Raw genomic sequence first — 23,489 nt, 5'->3', positions numbered from 1 at the left:
AGCTCATATGCTCCTAATGACTGTCTGGTTGCATCCACAGCCCGCTGCTTTCACACTGTGACATGTGAAATATGAGTGCGCTGCAGACCGACAGCTTTCAGGATGGCATCTGATTTTTGGATGAACCATTTGAACTATTAAGTGCAAAACGAATGAAGTTTATCTCCTGCACTCATTTTTTTTTTCGCAAGAACTTTAGAATCGAAGTATTTCATTTTGTTATACCACTTCAAACCACCTGCTGGTTCCTTCATGAAACAAGCCTAAATCTAATTAGCGGCCAAAGGACAGCGGTCATAAAACGAGCCTGATGTGCGTGTGCACCCTTTGTTTATGTGCTCAAATGCTGTTTTAATAGCGGTTGCTATTGACAAGAAGATCTACAACCATGACGCAGGTTGTGGATGACGCACGGAGTGGGCGGGGTCACCCCCCACTGCTCATGTGCTGCAAAAAAATCATACTCAGCTTTACGGCTTTGCTTCGTCTTCTCTTCAGTTTTATGTGTTATCAATTAATTATCTGATCCTACATAAATATTCTTTACTTTCAGCGCAGTCTCGCGTGTTTTAGATGATTTTTTCCCCACTAAAAGTGGTTGATGATCATAAACGCATCAAATATCCACACAGCAGAATCTTAACCTGTTCTCACGTTTTGCAGCAGTGTGTGTGAAACTATCGCCCTTGCTTCCACGCATTATTAATGGAGAACTTATAAGATATGTAGGTGGACTTCACGTGCACATCAACACTTTTTACAGTGTTTAACTCCTCTTCCTCCCTCCCTCTCTCTCCCCCTCCTCCTCCTAAGTAAAGGCAGAAGGGGGCAGGTCTTGTTGTAGTGGGCTCTTTTACTGCCGTAGCAGGTGATGCTGTAGCTCACACGGGGCTTGGAGAGCCTCCCTGCTTATCTGGTTATAATTACAGAGACCGTGACCTGTTTTCAGCACCGCGGCTCGTCAACAGCTCCAGTGGAGAGACTTGACCAGCCCCAACCCCGCCCGGTACGTCAGGCAGAAGCGGGTTCCTCAGGGCGGCAGTTTCAGCACCATCGGCCGGCCGAAGCGCAGCGGAGCTGTCCACACATTCAGCACTTTTGTTGGGGAGGAGGAAACCGGACAGCAGGGACACCGAGGAGAAATAGACAAGTTATTATCACCATGGCGTCAAAACACGTTGGCCTTTTCGTCCTTTTCCAGCTTCTTGCCCTGAATGTAGTGAGCCAGACATCTGCCTTCCCCACACCTACACCAGCCTCAGCGGACGGTGAGTTGAAACCAATCGTGGAATTCTCTTCTCAGTCTGCGGGCTGGTGGAGCAGTGATTGCTTAGGGGATTTTATAAAATGCCACAAAGTAGTCCACAATGGAAGTCTTTATTTAAGCACATGGTTGTTGAAATGTTAAAAAAAAAAATCCAAAAAAAATCCTACTAAGTTGATATTTCTGTGGGTTTTATACGTTTTAGAGCTCCAGGTTAAATTTAGTTTTAAATCTGTTGATTCATAAATCATAACAGCACAATAATGAGTATATAAATAAATAAAAAGCGGACTCCCTAAAGTTAAGGTCCAGCTCGGCAGTGCCTGACCGGTGGTGTTTCTAAAGGCGCCTGGCTCGAGGCCGCTTGTGGTCTATTTTCGCTGCATTTTAATCTTTTGTTTGATAATCCGATTAAGCTGTGCTTGTGCGGTGGCGAGTTAGGAGAGCAGGGACGCATGAAGGCTACGCATTTATTCAATAAAGTTAGTTTTTTTTAAATGAGACATGTTTAACTATCTTACTGGTTGTACAGTTGTTAGTTATCTATTGGTTTGTATTTTATTTTTTTATTTTTTTCGTGTTGACCCCTGCACTGGGTGACTTTTCACTGTTCTGGGGAGACCTTTAAAAGGTCAAGAAGCCTTTTGTAACACAGTGACCTGTCCTTTGTTTTTCACCTTTTTTTTCTCTTGTTACAGTTTTTTGGCTCTGAGATTAGCCTCATCGACAGCCAGGCTGCTTATTTGTAATATAGGACAAAGGGAGTATAACAAAATCTATGTGGGATTATAATTTAAGAATAGGATGAGCATCACTATAATATTAAATATATCTATTTTCTATACTGTTCATTTGAGCCTCCTGTACAAGTATTTCACAGCATTGATTTTATATTTACATTTCAAATCTGGCTCTGTTTGTCAGTAATAAAGTCTGGACAATCCAGCTGTTTAGTAACTGCATGCATTTTTTTCCTGGCACAGATAAAACTGTGTACAATAGACAGCTGACAGAAGAAAGACCTCTGCAAGAGCAGGTAAGCTCCTTTCTCCTCCAATATCCGGACAAATAAGCTTTATGGCCACTTGGCAAATAACCGGGGTATTAACCCGGCAAACATTATTAATCAGAGCTTATATCCTGAGTGGAAATTATTTTTTGAATTTCCTCAGATCGCAGAGGCGGACAGCGTGAAGGCTGCAGTACAGTCAGCTGGTAAGGGGAAACCTTATTGCCAATCAATTAATGACTTTATTTCCGCCTGCCGAGTGGAATCATGTTGCAGCACTTCCAGTAAAACAGAATTCATCCGTACTGAGAAGAAAAACTGCTGCAGCCACAGTAATGTAAGATGAGTTCATCTTTAGCGCTCACTTTTCTTTACCCCCCTTTTTTGTTTCCTCTGCCCGACAGAGTCAGAGCAGAACCACGATGACTTCACCATGCTCAAGTCGCTGGCTGAAGGCCCGAAATCAAAGGAGACCACCGAGGTGCCTGCCAAGAAGAAGGACGATCAGTACATTCCTGACGAGTCAGATTCCACCAAGAGCCGACGTCTCGCTGAGGACTATGACTCCACCAAGAACGGGATGGACTACGGCAAGTACCAGGGTACACGCTGTCATGATTTCATGCACTGTAACTTTGGCCCCTTTGCTACAGGCAGGCTTCACGCTGCGTGCTTCTGTCCTTTCGCTGGCAGGACACCGGGCAGGCGTTTTAAGGAAGAGCAGGCAGGATAAACACATGAGTGTGTGATGGGGATGAGCAGAGACAAGAGTCAGAGAGAGAACATGTGAATGCATGATTATCCTCTCCCTGACTGCGTTTGTGAACGCTGATGTTCAGCTACAGTGCTGGCTTCTTCTTTAATCTCTTCACAGGAAGCTGTGTGAACACATAGCCTGGCATGGTTGAATATTAGTGCAGTATCTCATCTCTGTCCCATGTAAATAATGCCTGTCACTGCTCTGGCTTTGACTTAAGACGTGATGTAAAATGCATTCATCCCCAGTTGCTGTCATTGCTCTTTTAATATTTGTAAATTTAGCCAAAACACATTTCTCAACATTTATATTTGGGGTTTTTTTTTTTTTTTTTTTTTGTCTCACTGGACTTTATCAGATGTGCACACGTTTGGCTGCATGTAATTTTATCATCAGCATATGAGCTGTCTCTGAGGTGAGGTGACTCTGACACAAACCACTGAGCGCCGTCCTTTATTGATTTGTGCATAAAGTCCAACAATGACAAGTGGCTATATTTGGCAAGTGTGGTCTAGATTTCATTTCTCATTTTGCAGCGTGAAGCAAAAATAGGTTCCTGGTGTTTGAAGGCTAAATGCATCAGCGATGATTCAGTCAGGCCAGTGCAGGCACAAGCATCCTGTCGATGCTTATTTTTATTGTCTTTGGACTTTGAGAAGCAGCAGAGGATGTTATGTAAGAGAACAAGCTGTAAAAATTGCACATTTCGTGCTCAGTAATAGAGGCAGAGATATGGTGAATGTGAGGAGAGGGAAAACAACTTTTTACTAGCAAATCTAATAAAAGAGAGACTTGTTTCCGGGTCCAGGTTTGACATTTTATTGTGAAAATGAAAAAAGAAAAACAGAAAAGTTGAATCAAAGTAAAGAAGTGAAGAAAGAAAAGGATCTTTAGTCGATGTAGTGCACACATTAAAGCAGCTAAAAAAGTGTCTCGAGAAAGCTACCAAACGATAACACGAGTGTCCTCTCCTTTCAGACGACCCAGAAAGCTTCCGCCAAATCGACGGCACCCCGCTGACGGCTGATGCCATTGTTCAGAAGATTGCGAATAAGATCTACGAGGAAGACGACAGGGGAGTGTTCGACAGGATCGTCTCCAAACTGCTCAAACTGGGGCTGGTAAGTTGTAAGCTTCCATCATTCAGTTCAGCACAGCATGCCGCATGGCATTTTCTCAGCGGGAGCCCTCTCTCTCTCTCCCTCTCTGTGCGCTCGCTGCTTCCTCATGGGTTAAGATTTAGAGACGTGTGAATTGTTCTGTGTTTGCACCATTTTGGCTGTGAATTGCTTTTTTTTTTGTTTGTTTGCTTTTTGCCAGTCAATAAAAACTTTTTCAGTCCTCCCTGAGACGGAGAGCTCAGTGATAGTGATCAATACGTGATATATGGAGTTTTATCACCAGTCCACCAGTATCCATCTTACAGTCCATTTCTTACCGCACACAATCATTCTCAGCCTGCCTCTTTCACTTTGCTGTCTTATAGATCACTGAAAATCAGGCAGATACTCTGGAGTACAAGGTGGCAGAGGCTCTCCAGGATCTCATCACCAAAAACGCCAAAAACAACGAGATTGAGGACGTTGACCAAGAAGCTAGAGGTGCTCAGGATGATGAGGATTCTGACACAAATGCGGTAAAACCTCCCAAAAAATGGTGAATGTAATGATAATAAGAATAAGGATGACAACAATAACAAAAAACAACACCCTTTCAGGACACATGGGAGCCACCCAGGAGGCGCTACGAGGAGGATGAGGATGAGGAGGATGATGAGATTGAAGACGAGGTGGACAGAGATGCGGAAGAAGATGGGGACAACGTCTGGGACAGGGATGCTGATGACGGCAATGAGGTGAGCCCTGAAGATGGGCTCCAGGACCTGCAGTACTTCCCAAACTTCTACCGTCTGCTTAAAAGTCTCAACTCAGGTACAAAAACAAATATGTCCACAAAGTCTCTGTGATGCGTTAGACCACACCCAAAAATATCTTTGTTACACTCAATTCCACCCCAAGATAGCAGTTCTTCAGATCGAGAACAGGGTTAGATTGTTAATCTTGGTGAGGTTGTTTTAAGAGATCGAGGTGCAGCTTGTTTTGTTCACCATTTTTCCCTTTACAGATCTAGGAAGTGCAGATCAAATACACACACACACACACACACACACACACACACACACACACACACACACACACAAAACTAATTATTTATAATCCAATCATTATAACCCCTAGAGTCAAACACCATGTGGTCACATAAAGGCCACGGTAGGCAGTTACCATTATTAGACACCGGTTTGCGATTTGTCTTCTGCTCTGCTGTTGCAGAACAAGACACCCAGGAAAGAGAGACGCTGATCACGATCATGAAGACTCTGATTGACTTTGTCAAAATGATGGTGAAGTACGGCACCATCACGCCAGAGGAGGGAGTGTCCTATCTGGGTAAGACATAACGTAATGCTAATGTTGTGTAACGGTTGGAGATTCTCAGCGATTTAATGGGAGGCAAAGGATTGTATAATAGATGGCAGAAGTCCTTGAAGATCCTGCTCTATTTGTGGTAAATAATATTATGTACATGCAGGACATCGTCATAATTCAGTAATGTTGATCTTGACAGATCATTTTTCATCTTGGTAATGGTAATGACAAAGTAGCACAAAGTCAATTTATTGGCTTTTTCCAGCTGCAATTCAAGGTCTTAATGTGGTTGGCATGTTGAGTGCTATAAAAAGTCCCACGGGGCTTCTAATGTGAGCTTGGACAACATCATTATTTGATCAGATCAGCAGCGCAGCACAGACACAGTGATGTTTTACTTTTTCTTCTTTCTTCTCTGTTTTCCTTCTGTTGGATTCAATCAGAGCTCTAATGCAGTTTTAACATTTGTCACGCTGATTGCAAGCTCATGTTTGCATCTCTGCAGTGGCACCTCTGGATCACAGCTATCAGGTCGACTTTTAAAAACAATTCATTGACTTAAGCTTTGTTTAAAGAGCCATATGGTTTCCATTTCTATTCCTTTTTTTTAATCATTTTTCCCAGTTTTTACTGGAAAGAGTTTCACTAAAGAGTTACTGCGTTATTTTATCAGCACACAAACAAACAGCAGAAACAAACTGTGCATTTGGCATTAACAGGTCATGGAAACTAACATGTTTTACCTAATAACTGTTGATCTGTTTGCCTTAAAATCATAATACAATTTTTTGTGTCTGTTAAAACTGTTGGATAAGAGTTGATTTCTAATTTTGACCATAATTTTGATGAAGATCTTCAAAAGCTATTGAGTGGATTTTAGTTTTTTGAAGCCTTTTTTTGTTGCAGTCACTTGAAATCATCGATAAAGCTGCCAAATCTAGATTACTGACCACCAATGTTTGAACTTGTTTTGCTTACATGTGTAGCTAACATGCAGATAAAAGCTGTAGGTTTCCACCCATCCGTTGCATTAACCAGCTGGATGTACATGCGCACATTTCTCTGTCTCCGAGTTACCTGAGCTTTCCCCCTGTGCTCTGTTTGCGTTCAGTCAAGCTAATGTTCGCTATCAGCTGACGCAGTGGAGCGTAAAGCCTGCAGAGACAGATTAGTGTCAAGGGCACCCTGTAAAATCAGACTGCTTGCTTTCTTTTTTTTAATGGACGTCCATCACATCACTGGCCAGTGGAAAAGTCAGGCACGTTTAAGGGACAGCTGTCATCTCTGTTTGACATTCAGTCATAGAAAGAGACAACGGAAATAAAATCTTCTTTCATGCATACTTAGGACCGAGTTCGACTTTAACATCAGGTTCTATTCTTCAAGCTTCTAGAATTCTAACATATGTCTTTTTGTTGCTTGTTCTCTCAAAGCTTAAAGATATTTAAAACACAGTCCTTAGATCCTTAGGTCTGGGAGGGCTAACCTGCCGTATGTCGGTTATAAAAAGATGAATCAATTCTCCTTTGAGTGACCCCTGACAGCAGCTGGCCAGTGTTGTTTCTTACACAGAGGAAATGACCACTGCTGATGTCACTTACAAAAGCAAACAGCCATATACCACGAGAGCGGATGTGAGTTTCCTAGGCAACCCCTCTGGCTTTATAGCATAGGTTGCAATAAGATAATGGAAAAACAATACGTAAATGCCCCCCTCCCCCCCATGCCCATCTGCCTGTGGCGCTCCAGTGAGTCACACAGGTACACGAGTGAATACACACAGCTGTCAATCTGCCAGCGGATGATGCAGGACTTGAGCTAGAAAGTAAGACGTGGGGGAGAGAGTGGGCGAGTAAGAAATGTTGTGTGCGTGTGCGTGCGAGCACAGAGGAGAGAGTAAAATAATGGGCTTCCACTGTGGCACAGGTGGGAGGAGGTGGAGTGAATACACAGAAAGTGCAGAGCAGAGTGAGATGGTTGAATAATAAAAAAGAAAAATGGAGGAAGGAGGCCGGAGGCCGGAGCGAGCAAAGATGAAAGAGGAAATTGCAAAGCTCTACGATGTTCGGTGACAGCAAACAAACTGAACCTTTCTGTTTGTCTTACATCTTTATCGTCCTTCTGTCCTAATATCCACCATCAAAAACTCTTTTGCTCCTCCGCTCTCATATGTGGTCATATTTTATTCACCAAACTCTACCAATCCATAATTTTATTTTATTTTATTCCAGTATATATGACCTCTTTCAGACAGTGAGGTGCACTTTGGGAGTTTGAGTAAACATTTATTAACCAAAATAATACAACTCTGTGGGGAACTTAATTACGCTATGAGGGAACCATATCTGCAGACTTGTAATTATATCAGCTGTGTCTTCATAGAAAATAATCTTCACAGAATACATAAAAAAACACTTAAGAGTCCTTCTACCTGCTCATAAATGCACTGTAGGGATTAAATGCGTAAATAAATCTTTTAAATGCTAAATGAGGGGACTGTGAGGTACATCTGAGAACATCTGCTTCCTTTATTTTTGAACATGAGGTTCACCCCTTTGTTAATCCAGATAGGACTGGATGTCTCATTAAGCTGCATTACCTGGTTGTCTCATTCCATGTTTTCTAACACCTAAGTGAGACCATCATGACCATATATGCATACCTGGTCTATCCCCCCCCCAAATAAATGCAGCCATTTTTTTTTAGTCTTTGTGAGTGATTAAAAGAGAGAATAAATAGATTTAGCTCACTGTTAACTGCTTTGTACATAAATGATTTCTGTGAGGGCTCTTCTCATACTGCATGCATAAATAAATCTGTGGAAATAATAGTGGAAAACACAAGATTATGTTTATCCCTTTGTTGTACTCCTGAGACTTCTTTTCAGTAATTAGATGACACTCGATTTAAATGATAATCAGGCTCTGAGTCACACAGGAACAGTGCGGGTCACTCAAGCACTTAAGAGGCTTTCATTCACTGTGGAGCAGCAGCGTGACGCTGATGAAATCTAATATGAAATCTAAATTGTTTGTTGTGTTTCATACACCTGCAGAGAACCTGGACGCTATGATAGCCATGCAGACCAAGAACAAGCGGGGCAAACCTCTCCTGCCACCTGAGTTTACTGGACCAAACGGTAAACAGCTGCACAGACTATCCTCCAGACATGCCAGACATTAATGAAACTATCATTAACATATATTATTAACACATTAATAGTTTCAGTTCAGTTATTTTACTTTTTTTCCATCAGGAATGCCCTTCTGCTTAAGCTAACCGGCTAAAGGCAGGAATGCACTTCTGGCCATTAGCCAGTTAGCTTAGCTTAACACTAAAAACTGTCTACACTAGAAGATTAAATCCACCTAGCAACACCCCAAAGCTCACCAGTGAGAACACTGCATCATGCTTAACATTTTCTAAATGTGGACCTGAAAACAGTAATTTAGATGGTTACATGCTACTTCTTGTGTGCTATTGAGCAACGTCACTCATCTAGACATACAGCCTGCAGGACAATCCACCATTAAAATGTATTAATGTTTTACAATATCAAATCAGATTTTTTTAAAGACTAAACAAAGTATACAATGTAAGTAATTTAACTAAACAATGAAGTTGTTCACCTGTAGCTTTAAGCATCGCTGTCAGCAACAGACCAGGATTTTTTTAAGGATTCCTGTCCTGTTTCTTTGCTGTAGGGAAAAACCTGGATGAGGATGACAACACCAAAGCTGAAGCTGCCAAGATGCAGAAGGAATATGAGAACCTGAAAGATTCGACCAAGGAAGAGCAGCCATCAGCTGAGACCAGTCAGTCCACTACCTAATCATCTTTTTTTCTGTGATTTAAAAAGAAAAATCTAAAATAATTTGATGCTATCTAACAGTTTTGCCCTCGCAAAGCAATAAGCTACGCTCCTGTAATTCTTTTCTTGCATTATTTTTTTAGGGTTTGTTTAGTGCCAAACATCTCAAATAAATACATGAGTCACAAATATTGCAAATCCCACAAGATTAGCTCTTTGAAGCAAATCATCCTTTCCTACCTGACTATTAGGCTGACTACAATTTCAGACATTTTGTTTTTCAGCAGAGCTGCCACTGAAATATACAGCGCTGTGTATTCGAGTCCCTGAACTAGGCCAGTCCAATAGCACTCAAAGGAAAGCTTGTCACAGCTGCCATTATTCTGTGTCCCTGTCTGCTGTGCTGTACCCACTCATCAATCTAATCCACGCATGTACGCACACACAAACAGGAGTGCATAAAGAGGAAAAACAAATGAATCACAGAGCAGGATTACCACCATGACATTTCAGCAGGAAATGAAGGAAATATGAAGTGCTGCCTACTAAACTCTGGTTTATCTGCATGTTAAAAGGCTGAGTTGCATAATATGATATTTACGGAACAAATTGGGTTAAAATCCAAATTTGATGTGTGATTCATCAAATCATTGCAAGTTTGCTGAAATATATAACTGTAACTGAGCTTTCTGTGTCAGAAAGTGAAACTATACATGTCTTTGATTGCAAGCGGTGAATGTTACAGGGAATAAAACATGATCATTATCTCGATTCAAACCAACACTTGAGGCCTGCTTTCAACACTCGCTAAGGTCTGGGTTTTGACTCCAAGGGGAAAGATTACAACTGTCATTCAGTCCCGGGTTACGTGACTCTGGAATAGCCATTTATCAGGCCCAGCTCTGATAAGCTCTGAAAGAACACATCACACTTGGGTGGACATGCTAATTTCAGAACCCTTTTCCAGTGCAGTGCAGTAATGGATGTTGAAGTTTCTGCAGCTGTTTGTCACATTGACCCAAAGATCAACCAGTTGAGTTTAGAAAAGAAGGAAAAGTAACCACTGCATCATTGTCACTAGTGCGGCTTTATACTATTTCCAAAACTTGTTTTCCTGCTGGTTTGTTCATGATGAATGAGGAAAACAATGGTTGTGTCACACACACCTTTGATTTGTTTGCTTATCCTTCCTGTCTTTAGAATAGTAAAAACCATCACTTCAAAACAAATTAGCAATACTGGGGTTAGTAATCTAACCAAGCCCACACCTAAACCTGTGTGAAAAGGGGCTGACTTGTCTTATGATGACAGAGTATAGCAAATGATACTTAAAGGTCCAACAACCAGGTTGTTCAGCTTTTTCATTCTGAGATTTCCTCTGGTCTTCCTGTCCTGATTTGTTTTCCTAACTTCTTTAGCGACTTTCTCCGATAACTAGATGAAAACACACTCACTGGTGTGGGACACGGTGCTGCAGATTTTGCGGGGAAGTGCATCTGAATAACCCAAGTTATACAGCGCAAGAGGAGGCGTTCAGGGTGTGTGTGGGCATGAAAGAGAAGAAGCTTTATTTAGTAAGAACCAGTAAACTGTCAAAAGGATTTTGATTTTGGGGGGGAAACAGGCACCATTTCTACCATTTTTTTTAAAGTGGGCATCTGATTTCAACAGCAGTGCTTTATTGTGCTGCCAAGTTATTAAAGGAAAAATCTTGTGTTGTCAAAATCTGTGTTTCCATGGCTTCTGAAAGAAAAAAGTAAAAATAAACAAAGTGCGCTTTTTGCTTTTGAAGAGTTTTGAGCTATAAATAATTGACATGCCAAAGACAGCACAGACTGATTCTTTGGTGAAAACAAAGCTTACCTGAGCTGAAATTTTTTGCATTTTATAATATCTCAACGAGCCGGTTCGTCGCCTGCCTTTCTCTTCATTTTCCCCTTTCCTCTAACTCCAGATCGGCCTGGCAAATCCGAGACTTATCTGGAGGCCATCAGGAAGAACATCGAGTGGCTGAAGAAACACAACAAAGAAGAGGGCAAAGATGGTGAGACGTGTCCTCACGTTCGACAATAGATGAGAAAAACTGGATACAGACCTCGTTCTCGTGTGTCTGCTTTTTGTGCAAAAGACACAAACATTTCCACGCTGAGTCCTGAACGGCTTTGCTGAGCACTACGAGCCAGAACTAGAAGCTGTCCTCTCCTTACTGAACAGCTGTAGATCACAGGTCTGAGGCGACGCGGCAAAGAAGAGGAAAAATTGAAGCCTCTTTTGTTCGCCTTGATTTGCATTTTCAAAGAGAGTGGGATACTAACATAGACGCTCCACTCCAGACCTCATGAATATGGATAACTGTAAATGAGTTGTCCTAATTGCTGTGATACAGCTGGCTTGTTCAGAGACAAAGGTCAGTTCATTTAGTCCCTCCTACCTGTTCCTCATCATTGATGGCATCTTTGAAGAAGAAATATATTTAATGATACTTACCCTGCTCCACAACACTAAAATATCAGGCATCAGCATCTGTCTCGGGATTTTTGTGTAATGTTTGTATATTTTCAAATGTATTTCTTTCCCGGAACAATCGGTTTCCATAAAGAAAGTCTGCAGATCTGTGGAAACTGTGGAAGTTTCACACACTACGGTGCACTCGTCTAACAATAGGAACCTGCTGTTGGGCTCTCCACAGAGTAAAATCGATGCCCAGTGGTGCTTAATTAAGCAGAGCAGAATGAAATGTTAATGAGTTCTCACTATTGAGGCCATCCACCCAATGGCGATCATCTCAGTAGGAAATCCCAGACAAAAACAGCGAAAAAAGAAAATAAGTAAACAGTTCCAGCTAAGTGAGATTTATATCTGTTGTGCTGGCAGGCTTGATCTAATCTGAGCTGATCAATAGTGAACCAGACAAACACAGGAATTAAAGAAAAGAAAAAACAAAGTGTGACCCAGATTCTCGTGTGGATCTTAAACACGGAAGGGAAAGAGAAGAAAAGCAAGAGACTGACAGTGAGCTTAAAGCACTGAATAGCAGAGCGGAGCAAAGCAGCAGGGAAGTTTTGTCTGGAGCTCATCTCTGACCTTGCTCTATATAGGACACCTCATTAGCATTCAAGTGCGTGGAGGAGTTGTCTGGGACAACAGAGGGCCTCCCTGCCTGCCTGTCAGTGATCTGGACAGGGGACAGACTGATACTGGTGTAAGAAAGGACAAGTTCAGGCTGAACACACAGAGGGTCAAAATGTGCCCGAGAATCACCCAATTTTCCCATACCGAGACACTCAGTAACTAAAACGACACACCGCCAGGCCCTATTTATCTAGCACAGCTTGTACCACTTTAAAACGCTCTCTAAAGTTCTCGTCTTCCTCGTCCTCTCTTCTTTCAGAGTGTTAGACAAAAAAACACCCTCATAGAAACAGAGAGTGTAAGATGGGCCATTTATTGTGCTCACTGCCAGAAGTACCCATTACAACAATCTCAGCAGACTCTGTGTGTGTTTACGCCTACGCACCACAGAGATTAGCCAGAAGAGCAGATGGACGTAGAGGCCGCATCCTGGTTTGGGCTCTTGGCTCCTCAGTGCCAAGATTGAGAGAAGTAGTGCTGTCTCTAATTACATCCTGCTAATCCTTCACGCACATCATGTCCGTCAAATCAACTGTATCTTCGAGCAGTTTAATAATTTGCTTCTGTTAGAAATGTTGTTAGGAAGATGCTCGGGAGTGACTGTGGGACTTGTTGGCTGTCCTCTAGCCTCCTGCAGCCACTTTACTCAGAGTCTGTTAGCACAGAGAGGGGTGCTGGTGTTGCGGCAGCTGTTTGCCTGCACTCATTTGTTACCATGATGGATAATACAGAGTTACGCTGTGTTCAACTCTAAATATAGCCACAGCCATATGGTGCCGTTTCAAATGACAATTAGTTGTCTAGAGCATGGTGGAAAACAATGTCACAAAGTCTTTTAGTTAGCAGTTATTTAACTGGCAAGTGTGTTTCGCTCTGAGATCTTTTGACCTCATTTCATTTCGTGCATTTCGGCCTAAGACAAAAATGACCTTAATCCTCCTTGAACCCTGTTTGGGTGTGCCATCTTAAAAAGACAGCACTTCTAGAATGTCTGATCTTTCCTTTAACCTCACGATCTTCTCCTGTTTTCCTCATCTTTCCAGATTATGACCTGTCCAAGCTGAAGGATTTCATGGACCAGCAGGTTGATTCATACATCGAGAAGGGCATCATCGCCAAAGACGAAGGAGACACCATCAAGAGGATCTACAGCAGTCTGTAACACTATTGTCCATCCTGTAACCAGCCCGGCCTAAAAAACACACACACACCAGGGCTCAATCTGATACGAATAATGCTCAAAAAAGCCCAGATTACAACTTATTATTACCGAAGGCATGGTAACGTATAAATGTTGTATTCAAACCTACCTGCTTAGGGGAACTCCCGGAGATTCCTATATGTATTACGAAATGGGAATTCATAATACTGTCAACACAATAAAAAAAAAAAATAATTAAATTATTCCTTCCAGCTACTGAACTGATTATATTTGCACGCCAAGATCAGAGTAATAATCACTAGAGCGAAGAGGAAAGTCACACTTGTCAGATTTTAGTGCTAGCTTTTACTCCAACATGACTCCAATGGGACATGAATGTTTTGGGTATAATGCCGTAGTTTTGTCATAACTGTTTTCCATACAATTTTACAGCAAAACATGCATATATCAAGTTATTCTCATTGTATTTAACCTGTGTTAGCCTACATTTATTTTTCCCCCTCCAGTGTATGTGTAAGCTCCTAATGTACTCTCGCTTTTTACTTTACCAAAAATATATTTGTTGTGTATGTCAGTGCCCTATGTACGCCTGTTCTGTTGTAATCCCTCCAGAGCCCAATAGGGGGCGGTGTCTGACTCAATCAGTTCTCTCTGCATGTCTTTTGAGTTCAACATTTCTATCTCTGTAGAGGAAAAACAGATGAAGTATTTTTAAATGTAAATATTTGTGATTTTTTCCTAAAGTTGTAAAAGCAATTAAAACATTGCCTTTTCTTTACTCGACTGTGCTCGACTGTGATGAAGAAGCAGCACTCTTGATCTTAATATTTGCTTAAATATGCATTTATTCTGTCCAAATAAAACCCAATAGAACTTAAAAGCACAATAAAACAGTTGATACAGACAGTTCTCCACACATAAATAATGCAATCACACTCACAAAACAAAATAATAATAAGAGCGGTCCCATTTGTTCTCAAACAGGGCAAATGGAACTGCGTTCAAAGGCTTGAGTCCATCCGCCGCCTCCGTGTGGGGTGAGCTCGAACCGAGTAAACACTGATGAGGAAGGCCTGAATATACTTTCCGACGATCCTATTCTAGGAGGAGATTTAGAACATCAGAAGTCTAACAAGCTAATCCTTCTGGCATTGCTTAGCGCCCTGTGTGTGTGTGTGTGTGTGTGTGTGTGTGTGTGTGTGTGTGTGTGTGTGTGAGTGAGATTGTATCTGACCATATGCAGCAGGTAGGTTCTGTACAGCAGCTTTGCAAGCATATCATATGTGGACGGGCACGTGTGCTCAGATGCTCCTCCAGATGAGATGTGAGCGACTTGGTGAAACTACAAAAAAAAAAAAAAAAAAAAATACCCTCAAACCTACTTCCAGGAGATGTGCCATGTAAAATGGAAATTTAAAAAAATACACATACATATATTTAAACCCCAGATTTATCTAGACGTATCATGAACACAGCATGACGAATTTGAAAACATTGTTTTAACAAGAATAAATTATCGTTTATGAATTGGATGCCAAAATGCTGAGTCAGGCGCACGTCTCTCACTACCGTGTTATATCACCTCCTTTTCTTAACGGAACAGTCTGGAGCGTCTGTTGGGAGATTTGGTTTTTGTAATGTGTCACGAGCTTTCAGTGGGTGTTTAGCACCCAGACTCTCCAGAGCCACGCTGCTGGAATATGTGCAAAAAAGTGGTCTGGCCTTGTCTTGCTTAGACCTCCCTGCATGGCGGCAGATCTATAGGAAGCTTGTTTCTGTCACAGTTTCTCAGATGCCTACCTTGAAATTTTGAAATGATTTTGAAATGATGACTTGTGGATTGAAAAACTTTTTTCCTCTGGCAAAAACAAGCTTCCATAGATATGAGCGTCTTCGCTTCTGGTAGTAGCGAGTCTAAATTAACTATAGGTAGGAGTGGGAACGGTTGCCCTGTGATAAAGTCGCAACATATCTAGGATGTGTGTTGCCTTTTGACCTATGACCACCAGGACAGGCTAAGTTAATATTTACATTTCACACAGCACAGCAGCAGTCTTGGAAATGGGCTTGTAATGTACATCATAAGAACTGCATTTCAATAAATAAAAAGGCAGAAATGACACTTGCTGAACGCGGTTCAGTAAACATGAAAAGGTAAAAAGAAAAAAGCAACGAGGCTGCGGTAGTGTTTGTGTGCGTGGGCAAGCGTGTCCGAGACTTTGGGTAAACAGATTGCTCTTTAGATCTCCTGGTATGATGTCGTGGGGGCCGCGTAATTCTCCTCGCTGCTCCTGCAAACAAGAGGAAATTTAAAAAAACATGTTACAGCCTTAACCTCAATTCGATTACAGACACATACTCTCTTTTACGCCTCACTCCTCTTCAGTGTAGGTAAGGATGTGAATATTGGACGAGGCTGACCCAGTCGCTGCCTCGTTCTCAATCACAGCTCAGAGCTCACATGTTCAGAAAAAGTGGGCCGATCAGTATAAAACATCAATGTCCTGAGATCCATCACAAGTGTTAACATTCGCTTTTACGACTACTGCAGCAACAGTGAAGCTGCTGAGAGTTTATTTAACTAGAGGCTGAAATATGAGAGGATGAACATCAAAAAAGGATGCAAAAAAGGTTTTATACCACAACTTTGAGGGTAAAAAGCGAAATGACCGCTAATGCGATGTGGCGGATTTCCTTCGACTTAGGATAAAATCAATCTTTTAAACCACAAATAACTTACTCTCAGTGTAGTTTGGCTTTCAATAACCCTCACAGAAACCTAACTGGTTCACCAGATTCCAGTTATGTTGTTATGTAGTTCAAATGTGTGGCGGCCATTAGATTACAGATTTCCTGAAAATATACATATAAACACACAAAGTTCTTAACAGATATATCACACCTCCATCTAATGTAAGCTTTATCCCACAGCTGTCCTACATTAAGAGTATCGGTAATTAAAAAAAACAACAAACATTTGTTTTTATTGACATTGTTTATGTTTCTGTAATGGTTATTCCACCAGTATGCACCAATCAAATGTATGTACTTTTAATTCAAACCTCTGGAGCTATTGAGACCGTTCTAACATGAGCTGCCTAGTTTTGAAAATTTCAGCGAGGGTGTCTGTAATCTCTTGAATGTTACTAACCTTACCGAATAGCACCTGCAGTTGAAAATACACTGAAGAGGTGAATACTTTCACTAAAACATGCAAACATAATTTTACAGATTAATCTGTGCTGTATTCCTAACTTGTTGTAATATAATAGCCACGGGTGCACAAATGATAGAAGGTCTTCAGAAGGGAGAACTGGGTCATTGGTTTAGCTCAAGGGGGCTTGTGGTTCATTTCATCCCAGGCATTAAAGTCAAGCAGGCACGCTGCTCGTGTTTGCCCTAGCACTCTGTATAAACAAGGGAGTGCGCCTTTGTTTGCCTAAACACACTATAAGGCAGCCTTTTATGTGACTGAAGTCAGAAGCGGGACTAAACACAGAGCACAGATTTGACAAAGCCAGCAGGCGAACTCTGAAAGAGAAATTAAAAGCTGATGCATTTTGTAACACCAAACCACAGATTTAGAGTTAAAAGCACAGATCTGTGCTTAAAAATAGATTCATAGGAAATGCATGAGCTGAATAGAGTGTGTAATAATGAAATGAGAGACACAATTTTGCACTGTAATGTATGTAGGCAGTAACGGTGGATATATATATATTAGGGGTGCAACGATATTCGTATCGATATTGAACCGTTCGATACAGTGCTTTCGGTTCAGTACGCATATGTATCGAACAATACAACATTTGTAATTTATTTTATCAATTTTCCTTCTGACGATGCTGTCTGTGTTGAGCGCTCAGTGAATCTGCGTTCGACTACTCCGCCTAGGCTGCACTGTCGAGCGCAGATCCACTGAGCGCTCAACACAGACAGCATAGTCAGAAGGAAGAGTGCAGGGCAAGCTAGCGAGACAGAAGTTAAGCTCTCCTTGCAACATGGACCTCCCCCACCTTCATTCAGATCTGGCGTTTGGAATTATTTTGGTTTTCATGTGACGTATGACCCTGAAGGTAAGCGCGTCATGGACTAAAGTAAAACAGTATGTTGGATGTGCCATGCAATGCTCAATTACATGGGTGGGAACTAGTGTGTTAGCGCAGTTAGCTCGTTAACGTGTTGGCCGTCTAGCCCCATGCACGGAGCGATCGGTGGTAGCTCGTTAACGGAGATTTGCCGTGTTGTGGCGTTAAGGTCATTTCAACGAGATTAACCTGAAAGCACTAGTGGGAACACAACGAATATGACTGCACATTTACGCCGACATCATCCTAGTGCAAAGACAAAAACAACAAGCATGCTACTAACTTTAGCCGAGTCATTTAGACAGCTGTTAGCACATGATTCTCCTTATGTGTTTAATATGCTGCTGAGAATATAGCCCAGAAGAAGCGGATAGTATAGCTTTTATTTTGGAAGGAGCCATTTCTCTGTAATAAACTCTCTTTTCCAAAGATGAGTGATTCCTCAATCAGAGGAATATCGCTAGCCCGACGTCCCGGGGCTAGCGATTTTTCCAGTCGGGCTACCAAAATCTATCTCTTCCCTGCCCGTCGGGCTATTGTAGGAAGGAAAAATATATGTCAATGCTTTTGCATTCTTTCAGAAATGTAGCTGCGTAATTATGTCATTGGCATCGGTGAGCCACTGTCAATATGTGACATATTGAAATCGCGTTTGAATTTGCGCTTGTTTTTTGCTTTCACTTTGCAATCACGTGAACTGTGTATAGAGAGCGAAAGCACTGATCTGTGAGTGATGATAATTTGTGCACCAATTCCTCTGACATCGTCTTATTAATCGTTAGCTTACTATGCAAACATGACAAGTGAAATCTCCCACAGCAAGCTTAAACATGTGAGAGGTTGATCGCGCAGAGAATCGCTGAGCTTATGTGAGTGCGTGTGTAAAAGCATTTCAGTTCTGCTGAGCCAAATAAGACAGGTCAGGGTGAAGAAGTGACAGCCAAAGAAAAGCTTACCACAAAACGGAGAAGTTATGACAAATCAGACTATAAGGCAAAAAGAAAGTGCAGCTTTATGGTTTCATGGACAAAATAATTTCTGTGGCTGCAATATGACGAGCTAAATAACCAGGGCTGCACATAAGTGGTCCGCAGGTGCGCATTCGCTGTCAAAATAAAAAACACGCACAAGGGTTAGGGTTAAATTTAAAAACTGTACTTTTGAGTTAAAATATATATTTATAATTTTAATAAATGACAAATTAAAAAGGCATGAACATTTTTTTTGTATCGAAAAAATATCGAACCGTGACACCAAAGTATCGAACCGAACCGTGAATTTTGTGTATCGTTGCACCCCTAATATATATATATATATATATATATATATATATATATATATATTATAGGAAGAGAACGCAGGAATGGTTATTTTTTCAAATGTAGTATCTACTTTGAGCTGTTCCCTTATTCACGAGGGGCTCAGTACATCGGGCAGATGCACACATTTAATTTGACAGATTTTGCTTTTTTCTTTTACACCGGATGCCCTTCATGACACAACTGCACCCCAAAGGACACATATCTCCTCCAGGGATCGAACTGGAGGATCTTTTGCTTGTTGGGCGAATGTGTGAACCAAATATTGAAGTTAAATACTAGATAGCGGGAGCAATATGACTCACAGCGTGACTCAGTCCTCCAAAGTGATAGTACCAACAAAGCCCGTTTCTCTATGAACGCTGTACGCCAGGCACTTACTGCTGCTTCACTACTGAGCAGACGCGACCGGCTTCTCTGCCTCAGCACGCAGAGGTAGGACGTGCGAGGGCAAGTCAGATCTCACACTAAATACCTGACTAGTACTGCAGAACGGCAAAAACCTGTACTCCTAGCTTCGATCTTCTCTCTGTGAGAACATTTTAAAAGGGCTTATTCATGCTGACTGGGATTTCTGACGAGCTCCCGCTGAGCTCAAAGAGAAGATGAGAGCGGTTCACTTCAGACGACGCTGCACTGTAAGCTGTTTCCGCAAATTCACTGCAGCCCTGAACTTTTCTGGACTGCGCCCATGTGAGAAAAGAGCAGGAAGCTGTCTGGAAAATTAAAAGCAAGTGTGCGAGCCCCTGCAGTGACATCTGTGTGGGGACACGTGAGAAGGTGAAACATTGGTCAATCGAGGTCAAAACACGCAAACATTATGCGGTTTTCTGTCTACTACGCTTGAAAAAAAATGACTTGGCATTTATGTCGTGTCATTGGTTGATACCAAACCAAGACACAGTATCAGTTTTTGCATCTGACCATGAGGCAAAGGTCAATCAGAACAAAGTCTGATTGGATGCAATGCTTAGAAGAAAGCACCAGTGTGAGAAGCAGCGGCCCAGAGGAAAAAACCTGAAATGAGCAATGGTGCTCACAAAAATAGTATGAAAGTGGTTACTTATCAGCACACATAAAAGAGGAAGCAGTTTGCTGGCTGTTGTTTAACACCTCACCTCACTTCTTCTTCTTCTTTCAGTCTGCGCGCAGCCTGCTTTGACTGTTTAATTTGCAAGTCCAGTCTGTGTAAGAAGTCTTTGGCTGACAGCTCCTCTGGCTGAGGCTGAGCAGGTCTGGAGTGCTCACGGGGCGGGGAAGGGGGCGGCGAGGGTCCCTCGATGTCCTGCGTGATAATACAAGGTGCGTCTGCCTCCTGGCAAGCCGTGTCACCATCCCCATCAGGAGACTCGAGAGACAGTCCATTAAATATGGAGCGCTTCTCTGACACCACGGGGATGTTGAGGCTGTTCCTCAGGAAGATGCAGTCATTGCTGAACAGCTTATTGGCTCTCTTGATCTGCTCCATCTGGAAGATGACAGCAAAAAAAAAAAAAGAAAGAAAGAAAGAAAGAAAGAAAAAGAAATGTTAAAACTCTATTTAATCAATTCTGATGAAATTCTCACTACACACTTATTTTGATGGCACCCCTGCCTCTCATCTGAAAAGAAAATCATCTTATATCTGCGTATCTATATTTGATAGCAGTATTTTAAATACAATCACTGACCACATGGTTAGTTATACCTTGCTGGTACCGGTTTGAATCGCCTTTTGCCTTCAGGACTGACTTAATTCTTCATGGCACTGAAAACATTCCTCAGAGATTTTGCTCCATATTGACTTTAAAGCGTAGCATCATACAGTTGCCGTGGATTTATCGGCTGTACGTCAATAATGAGAATGCCCTGTTCCACCCCGTCAATATGATGCTCCGCTAGATTTAGATCTTGTGACTGTGGAGGCCATTTGAGTACAGGAAACTCACTGTCACGCTCAAGAAACCAATTTGAGATGACTTGAGCTTTGTGATCCTGCATAAAGCAGGTAGATGTGACATTCAATCTGATGTACCGTCCACAACCACTGGAGACAAGAGGGACATAACCTTTTGTGTTGTTTATGATCAATTCTGACCCTATCCACACATCTCAGCAGAAATCCAGACTATCTAAACTACAGCCAGGCTCTACCGCCTGGCTGTAGTTTAGATAGGCGGTAAAGCAGGTCATCTACTGATTGGAAGGTTGGTGGTTCGATTCCTGGCTTCCCCTAGTCTGCATGCCAAATATCCTTGGGCAAGATATTAACCCCAAATTGCTCTCCGATGCATCCATCGGAGTATGAGTGTGTGTGGATGTTACTTAGAAAGCACTTAGAAAAAATGTGCTTGTGCAAATGGGTGTGAATGCACAAGTTGTGCAAAGCACTTTGAGTGCTCAGAAGAGTAGAAAAAGCGCTATATAAGAACCAGTCCATTTACCATTGTTTGAAATCTTCTTTCATCCTATTTTGATGACCCTGTGGAAACTGTAGGCTTTGTTTCTTGTTCTTAGTTGACAGGAGTGGACCCCAATGTGGTCTTCTTCTGCTGCTGTAGGCCATCTGCTTCAAGATTCAACATGATGTGCACTCAAGATGCTCTTCTGCTTCTTCTTGAATGTAACAAGCAGTTATTTGAGTTAATGTTTCCTTCCTATCAGCTCGAAGACGTCAGGCCATTCTCCTCTGATCTCTAGCAGCAACGAGGCATTTTCTCCCTGAGGATTGACTCTCGCTCTCTGTTTCTTATTCTTCATTCTCTGTAAACCCCAGAGTTGTGTGGGAAAATCCCAGTAGATCAACGGTTTCTGAAATACTCACAGCTGCCCATCCTGAACCAGCAACCATGAAATGTTCAAAGTAACTTCTATCATTCTTCTTCCCCTTTCTGATGCTCAGCAAGTCATCGTGACCATGTCTATATGTCGCAATGCACAGAGTTGCTGCCATGCGAGTGGCTAATTACAAACTTGCTATAACCAGCAGCTGATGTATCAAATGAAGTGGCTGATGAGTGTATATGGTATTTATTTATTTTACACAAAAGCCCAGTCTTTAAACTTAAATATATTAGTAATATATTAGAGGAACACTTTCACTCCCTGAAGTCACAGCAGTCTGAACATCAGTCAGTTCTGTCAGCAGCCCTTCAAACAAAGTAAAACTTGTGTTTTACATTTGGGAACCAGTGAAGTGACTGGCAGGGTATTTTTCGGCTGTTTCAGAGGTCATTTCGGGTAAAAATGAACAAGAAACAGGAAGTGGTTAACTCACAGCAGGTAAATATCCTGCATGTGTGCGTGTATTGTTTTTTTTTTGTTTTGTTTTTTTATTAAGAGAATATAGCATTGCATGTGAAGCAGATTACTTATTCTAACCCTGGATAGGAATCATGCAGAGTCACTTCACAAACTGGACTTTTTGAGGAAACTTGAGATGTCGACACTCAGGTAGAGCCCATTTTTGACCAAGTGATCATCCTCACAGCAAGCTTGTCAAACTTTTGCTCTCACCCATCTGAACTCAGAGTGGAAACTCTGAACCCTCGAAGCAAATATTTCACGCCTCTTTCAAATTGGAATAATTTAGCTGCATTTGGGGGGTCCTCAGTACTGCCTGACGTTTACATTAGGAGTAAAAGCGAAAGTAAAATATGGAAGTGAGCTTTCTGTTCTCTCAAGGTGAACGGAAATAGTCCCCAGGTGTTCAGTCACAATGCAGAGAGTTTACGGACAACTTTCTGGGCTCGGATTTCTTAGTGCGTGACTTTTAGTAGAATCAGAGAGTGGAAAGTAAGAGAAAATGCCTTCCCTTGTGTCCGTTTCAGTGTTTGCTCCTCTTATCTGTCAGTGTGGTGTGTTTAATGCAATCTCTAGTTCCGTCAAGGTAAACATCAACGCATACACTGCTATCTATGGCCGAGAAGCGACCTTACCGTGACACCGTATTTGAGAGCAATCCCTTGCAGAGTATCGCTGTCTGTAACCCGATGCTCTATGTATTTCTCCCCCAGGGAGGCCGTGACGCTGGCTGTGCTGCCGTACGAGCGGATCTTGGTCCGGGCCAGACTCTGGGACAGTTCACTCTCTGACTCGGAACCGGACCTGGACCGAGGGAAGATGGGCTGGGCAAATCGTCCTCCTCCATCCCGCATCGGCAGGACGGGCGAGAACTCCGCCATCTTCTCTTGAATAAATAAACAGCCCGTTAGCCTCTGTTTGTTTTAACGCTCCAGCTCCGTCGCTTCAGTGAACTAAATCGCTGATTTAGGCGGCGGAGAGAGTCCCATCCCGGGTCATATGGAGCATGCAACCCCGGGGAAAACAGGCATGTTTAGGGGGGCACTACCACACAGCCCTCTTTTGTCATTGATCCGCTACATTGACGTATGAACGTACAGAACGCGTGCAGGGGGAGACTATAACACAATTTCCGGTTACTGCATTTTCAAAATAAGTGAAGCAGAACCGATTTAGGGCACGGGCTTTATCTGTTCGCTGTTGGTGTGAAAAATTACAAGCAATGACTGAAATATTTCT

General features: G+C 42.1%; 2 protein-coding genes across 3 annotated transcripts; one reads left to right on the top strand and one right to left on the bottom strand.

Annotated features, from left to right (window-relative positions):
• The first annotated feature begins 843 nt into the window (after window positions 1–843).
• scg3 (secretogranin III) lies at window positions 844–14,339 on the top strand. Of its 2 annotated transcripts, none has more exons than XM_082538473.1 (12): window positions 844–1,268; window positions 2,248–2,300; window positions 2,437–2,479; window positions 2,678–2,863; window positions 4,009–4,151; window positions 4,517–4,666; window positions 4,748–4,961; window positions 5,361–5,477; window positions 8,512–8,595; window positions 9,161–9,271; window positions 11,222–11,311; window positions 13,443–14,339. In XM_082538473.1, exons 1-12 carry the CDS (start codon window positions 1,163–1,165, stop codon window positions 13,559–13,561), a joined length of 1,416 nt encoding a protein of 471 aa, XP_082394599.1. In that variant the 5' UTR covers window positions 844–1,162; the 3' UTR covers window positions 13,562–14,339. The 2 variants fall into 2 exon arrangements, with proteins under 2 accessions (XP_082394599.1, XP_082394598.1); XM_082538472.1 differs by having other exon boundaries at window positions 2,678–2,875.
• Window positions 13,743–23,489, bottom strand: lysmd2 (LysM, putative peptidoglycan-binding, domain containing 2). Its single transcript, XM_082538492.1, has 3 exons — window positions 22,886–23,489; window positions 20,087–20,436; window positions 13,743–15,852 (listed from the first exon to the last, which is right to left on the bottom strand). The coding sequence occupies exons 1-3, from the start codon at window positions 23,129–23,131 to the stop codon at window positions 15,801–15,803; spliced, it is 648 nt and encodes a 215-aa protein (XP_082394618.1). The 5' UTR covers window positions 23,132–23,489; the 3' UTR covers window positions 13,743–15,800.

The sequence above is a fragment of the Aulonocara stuartgranti genome, assembly GCF_965226115.1.
Source record: "Aulonocara stuartgranti genome assembly, chromosome: 1".
NCBI classification, from domain to species: Eukaryota; Metazoa; Chordata; class Actinopteri; order Cichliformes; family Cichlidae; genus Aulonocara; species Aulonocara stuartgranti.
The sequence above is the reverse complement of the archived record's forward strand: the minus strand, read 5'-3'. Positions and strand labels throughout refer to the sequence as shown.

What these genes read in the sequence shown, in the direction of transcription:
- lysmd2 (XM_082538492.1), bottom strand. Translation starts at nt 23,131, where the DNA reads ATGGCGGAGTTCTCGCCCGTCCTGCCGATGCGGGATGGAGGAGGACGA. An exon ending in CTCTCAAATACGGTGTCACG is followed by an intron (nt 20,437 to 22,885) that starts GTAAGGTCGCTT and finishes GTCATCTTCCAG; the next exon opens with ATGGAGCAGATCAAGAGAGC. An exon ending in AAAGAAGAAGAAGAAGTGAG is followed by an intron (nt 15,853 to 20,086) that starts GTGAGGTGTTAA and finishes TCTTGTTTGCAG; the next exon opens with GAGCAGCGAGGAGAATTACG.
- scg3 (XM_082538472.1), top strand. Translation starts at nt 1,163, where the DNA reads ATGGCGTCAAAACACGTTGGCCTTTTCGTCCTTTTCCAGCTTCTTGCC. An exon ending in AAAGACCTCTGCAAGAGCAG is followed by an intron (nt 2,301 to 2,436) that starts GTAAGCTCCTTT and finishes GAATTTCCTCAG; the next exon opens with ATCGCAGAGGCGGACAGCGT. An exon ending in AGGATTCTGACACAAATGCG is followed by an intron (nt 4,667 to 4,747) that starts GTAAAACCTCCC and finishes ACACCCTTTCAG; the next exon opens with GACACATGGGAGCCACCCAG.